This window comes from Electrona antarctica (assembly GCF_951216825.1).
Source record: "Electrona antarctica genome assembly, chromosome: 19".
NCBI lineage: Eukaryota > Metazoa > Chordata > Actinopteri > Myctophiformes > Myctophidae > Electrona > Electrona antarctica.
Window position 1 is genome coordinate 36,477,362 of NC_136800.1, and position 6,000 is coordinate 36,483,361.

Sequence of the window (6,000 nt, forward strand, 5' to 3'; positions counted from 1 at the left end):
TCTCTTTGCCAAAAAATAGCCGATCTACAAAGTTCACTCACAACTCGTTGCACGTTGTAAACTTATAGATCAGCTGTTTTTGGTGGTTCCACCCAGAATTGGATGCTGAACACTTTGCACTTACAAATCCGTTTCACTCAAATTGCCTTATACTTTATTTTAGGGGTTTCACTAATGCTGTTCTTTTGTATACAGTTGAATTCCTACTATTGTTCATTGTTACAGGATCACATTCTAAAAATGTAGAAAATCAAGGTATTCCGATGTGATGTTGACTCGCTAATATTGAAAGAGACCTCTGAGACTTTAACTTACGTATAATCAGCAATAACACATACATAAACAGTAGTAGTTTCAAAATGGCAGACATCTCATTGTGTAAAGAAACCGTTTCAGCTGTGTTAACCTCTTGGTGTTCTACTGTAGGTGTATGTGGCAGCAGGTACGGTGTACGGTCTGGAGGCAGAGCTCAGTGACCTGGATGAGTGTGCCAGGGCTGTCAGCAATGCCACTTCTGACAAGGAGTTGTCATTCCTGGAAGAACAGGTTGCATCAGCGGCTGCCAAAGTTCAACAGTCTGAACTACAGGTCGGTATAGGGGCTAGAATTCCTAAGCAACCTGGGCTTATGACAAGCCTCATCTGATAACATAATTCTGCTACCTGTATACGTTATTTTGACCATGAAGGCATTTTCCAGAGTGTGATCTTTAATACTGTTGTGTTCAGAGAATTGTATCATGGCCATGTCCCCAAACCACAAGTAACGGTAATGGTTAAGGATCAAACCTAGTCAGTTGTCTTGCCCTTTGTGTGTAATATATTTAAGCCACGAGAGGTCTCAGGTTGCCGGGTATTTTACAATGGCTGGGGGCGTAGGCAGACCCGACGCGCAGCGTTTGTAAAATACCCGGTAAGCTGGGGCCTCGAGTGGCTTATTGCTTTTCTAAAACGGTTACAAACATATAGCAATATTAACCTAATAAAACTATTAAATACACAAAAGTAGCTACGCTTTGCGCCACCAGAGTGAGCCACATCACTTCCTTGTTTTGCTCAGCAAGTAGGCTATGTGACGGGAGAATAGCGCTTGATGTCTTTACGGGGCTGCCTGGAGCCACACATTCACAGTCATATGAGCCGGGCGGTGCTTAGACGCCGGTCACGTGGCGGTAACCAGCCAATCAGAATCAAGTATTGTGACTAACTGTTTAGAAATATATTTTTATGTATATTTTGTGTGTATCTAAAATGTATTTCTATGAATGCTAAAAGACCCTGAGATTTTAATGTTATCGTGTACATACCTACTTTTACAGCTAATTAACATGTCCTCAAATGTGGTCTAGATATCCGACATCTCGGTTAGAATTGCTGCTTTGAAGAACGCAGGGTTAAATGTGGACACTCGGCCACGCTTTACCAAGGCCAGGGCCGTTCCAATCATGGTACAGTATGCAAATATTTTACGATTAAAACACAAGCTAGTAAGAAATGTCTGTGTTGGATTAAGACAAGGACATCACATATTCTAATGCTTGTCCTTGCAGCCAATCACCCTGGATTCAACAAGACATCTTAGGAGACGGCTACCTGCACCACCAATGAAAGGTAATTATTATTTTAAACCAGTTTGATCTATTCACCAAGACATTTTCAACTTTCAGAGGTGAGATAGCTTCATAGTTTATTTGTTGGTGTTATTTTGATCTCACTTTTACGTACCAGAGACAAATTGACATTTAGACAATTAAACAACCACAAATGCACTGTATCTTTACTCCATGTCCCAAAGGCAAAAACCTAGGATGAAACCCAGACAGTGCAAGACCCAGAATGTGCAAGACCCTGCCAGATGGGAACCAACTGCTGCATTATCTACTGGACAACCACAGCAGTGCCTTGATCCTGCCACTCTGCAGACTTTATACTTCAGGTCACATTGTAGCACCTGTTAGCATCTGCCTTAAATCTAAATTAGGTCTGGGCAAAATATTGATGTTATATCAATATCGTGACATGAGACTAGATGTCGTCGGGGATTTTGGATAATCATAATATCGCGATATGGCATAATTGTTTTCTTTTCCTGTTTTTCATCTACTTCTATATCTACATGAGTGTGTGAACATTAAATGTTCACATGCGCGCACTGTGTTGTGACTGCGTTGTCAAATTTTGACAAATAACAACGTAACACTTTTATCACAATACGATATTTGGTCAAAAATAATTATGTGATGATTGATTTTGGCAATTTTGCCATGCCCTATTCTAAAGTACACTACACCTCAAAGCACCTCAAAGAACACAGGTATGGCACATCTTCAGACACAAAAGGCAGTATTCAACAGCTCTCAGAATTTCTCATGGATTTGGAATTGATTTCATGTGGCCTACCAACATGAAACTCATTCAACTTAGTCATTGATGTCCAGAGAGAAAATAGTTTGGGAATTAGTGTATAGTGTACTTAAATTTAAATACTTTTTTAATAGTGTGCGCACCTTGGGATGTCAATCATGTTTTGTTTGTTGACATTTCAACAATTTAGTGAAAGAAGCCATATTTATTCAGTACTGTACTGTAACAGTGGCGTTCAGTTATCCTCCCAAACCAGCTGTGTAGCCTCTGGACAAAATCTGTGATTAAAATTGCACTTATTTTATATGTTTGTGAAATTAGCAGTTTATAGATCATCAATGTGAATAATTTGAGAATATTAAGGATGTGGGAAATAGTATATAATATACTAAATCGATAACTTGCTATACTGAAAACTATTGATTACAGTAATTGTTGACAACAGATAATAATACATCAATGTATTTAAATTTTAATGTCATAGCACTCTGTACTGTTGTTTGGGCTTTATAGCCTCCAAATGTATACATGTTTAATGTGTACAATAAAACAATCAGTAAATTGGTTGCTTCTTTTATATTTATTCCAACTATACTGGAATATAATATATACATATATTTTGACAAAGTTTCAAACTTTTGTTCCACTGAAGGTGGAAATGTTCTCATTAGTTCTCACAAGCACAGGAAGGACCTAAACCGTTTACACTGCCTCCTTTAAGGTACAGGAAGGTGGGTGAAAAAAGGTGCGGAATTTCGTCTGTATTTTTGAGACGAGGAGGATATAGCGTCCATGTACGACATTCCTGAATCCGAAGGAGGTGTGGGAACAACACACAACAATTCTGGAGAAAAAAAACAAGCCGTCTTTGGAGGAAGACATGCACCATAATAAAACATTTTAATTTCCAGCCCCTTTAGGATATGTTACAGTAAACACAAGCCAATGACCTGAGCACAGAACACAATAAGTTAGTTTCAGTCCATTTGTCACTCTGTGACATCCACGTATTCACACATACCTGTCACCAGACAGAGGAATATTTACATTAGTACAGATTTATGCTGTTCAAAAAAAAAGAAAAAAAACTTTCCTCTCATTAGTCACAGTCAGTCCTTGGAGGAGGTATAGCTCAACAAGCTTATACAATCGTACAATACATTCAAAATGAAGCCCCATGTTGTAGCTGAGTCAATTAGTAAAAATGTATCCTATGTTGAGTTAAAGGTGATACCGGTATGAGATACTTATACTAAAAAAATATGTTTTTGTTTAAAAGTTGAATCTCTATATTCCGATCATCTGCCCATATCTCCAGCTCTAGTAAACAGAAGATAACAATTTCAGCTTGAAATACAAATTTTATTCAATCAGTAGAGAACCGTGCAAAGGTCAGAACCCAGTTTCAAATGTATTGTGTTCCAGTACCAATTTTGTCTGCTCATTTTGTTTCGTCACTTAAAATTTAACTTTTATATCCTGTATTACACGTTCTCTCTCCTCCTGATTGAATGAAATTGGTATTCTGACCTGTTTACTAAAGAGCTAGAGACAGGGAGACCCCTGTTACTGAACACACTATGGCAATTATTACTATCAGACTATTCGAGCTATTTAACACTTAACAAATGATTATCACTTACACCACCTTTATGTTACACATTTTAGTCCTTGGGCCGGATGAGATATCGTTGCCACTAAAAGGGACAAGACGTACTGTATGTGGTATAATTTTGTTCGTCTGACATCCAGGAGTGAGAAAATGTGTGATAGCAGTTTCAGAAGGGCAGCTGAATATGGTTTTAGGGGTATAATCTGATTATGCAAAACCATATCATTCATTGTTATCTAAACTCCAAAAATATTCAAATTGTATGCACATTTCTGATGTTTGTACCATGGATGGACATGACCAACATCATAATAGAACAACAGACATGCTGAATTATACTTCTCGAAGCCATACTGGGAAAATCCACAATACGTGCCTTTCTGAAACAGGGTACATGTTAAACTTCTGAATTAAACATCACAGAATCATGAGTGATACGTCTTTTTATGGGTATATGAGGATGTAGAAACCATGTAGACATTACTTTGAAGAGTCAGGAACTCTCAAACTCAAGGTTGTACCCCACCACACAACGCGACTCAGGAAAACATGTAATAAACGAGTAAATGAGGACCACACAACTAGACTTAACTTAGAGATAGCGTGTGCACGCCACCCACGCACACATGGCAATCTGAATGCACTGAGGTTACTGAAGAAAAACCCTGATTTTCAGGAGACATCTTGGCCAGACTTTGGATGTTTCAACAGAGCTCTTTGACCAAGTGCAGCAGCTCACTTGTAGCTGGTACCTGTCTGGGACCACCTCCAGTGACGTGAATGAGATCCGCTCCCAGCTTTTCTGTGCCAGGAGAAGGAAGGCTGATTCCAGTCAACTCCCACCATGTAGAGAATGTCTATTTCTCCATGCCCAATGTGCCAATACCAGACTCGAATATGGAGATGCTCTCTGCAGACTCACCCATCTGCACCAGATCTCATACAGAGTGGATGGACAACTGTTGATGGTGGACAGTTAGCAATACAATGGATGCACACAGCCCCTGTACCAGATGTAGTCCTTGAGTTTTTGGCCTGTAAATGTGCACGAGTATGCAAGCTTCCTAACTGCAATGGGTTGAGATGTACAGACCTCTGCAAATTCCAGAACTGTACAAATTCAATGCCTACAGTTGAACAGGACAGTTCTGATGAGGAAGAGGTTGCATAGTTCAATATGATTGACTGCCAATGATGTCTATAGACGCCATTTCAAATCCAACGCCCAGACCGCCATTGACATCTATAGACATCATGTGGTGTTGTCAATGTTTACGATAGAGGGCGCTCTTCTGCAACCTGTGAGTTAATCTACGGCTTCAGGATCAGAGGATAACAGCTGAAAACATGATCCAGGTCCAAGTCCAAGATGGTTTAGTGTAGTATTAGAGGACATTTTGGATCTAAAATGACCTTGACATTGACCTTTGACACATGACACTGCACTTGAATTGCTTCAGTCACCTCATAAATCAACTCGGCACCCCAGAAAACCTACACTTTGATGGCAGAATCATCCAAATCGGCCCATTATTTGCTTAGTTATGCCATTCACAATTTTATATCGGATAAAAGGGCCGAAAACAATTTCATAAACTACAGACATGTAGCAATACAAAAATCACATTGTCCCTTTGTCCCTTTTTATGGCAACGATATCCGATAATGAGGCATCTATATAGACTATTTTACTTGCATCACCATTTCCACCCTTTGTCAAGTCCTGCCCGTGGCCCCGCCCCTCTTCACACCGACTGGTTGCTGTTGGTTGTCTCCATCCACTACCATTGTTTTTCAGTTGCCTTTTATTGATATTTATTACTGAGGCTGCTGATTGGTCCCTGACCGACCAACCAGCAGGCTGGGTCAGTTCTGTCCTCAAACTCAACTTGAGCAGTAGATGAACAGAAAACAATTCAAGGAACCATTCAACCAATGCTAGGAAGAAACGCTTCCGTGCCACCAGTGCATCAAGAGAACCAGCTCTGTCCATAAAGGCTCCTGGGATACATACAGTAGTTCTGG

The 6,000-nt window shown here is 39.8% G+C and overlaps 1 protein-coding gene across 1 annotated transcript in view; it reads left to right on the forward strand.

Moving 5' to 3' along the window:
• Positions 1 to 2,882, forward strand: part of myripa (myosin VIIA and Rab interacting protein a) — a 39,055-nt gene extending 36,173 nt beyond the window's left edge. Inside the window, exons 14-17 of the mRNA XM_079529338.1 lie at positions 427 to 588; positions 1,349 to 1,447; positions 1,550 to 1,610; positions 1,795 to 2,882. Coding sequence (XP_079385464.1) covers positions 427 to 588; positions 1,349 to 1,447; positions 1,550 to 1,610; positions 1,795 to 1,811 — 339 coding nt within the window. The 3' untranslated portion in view covers positions 1,812 to 2,882. The remainder of the gene's footprint in view (positions 1 to 426; positions 589 to 1,348; positions 1,448 to 1,549; positions 1,611 to 1,794) is intronic.
• The last annotated feature ends 3,118 nt before the right edge of the window (positions 2,883 to 6,000 follow it).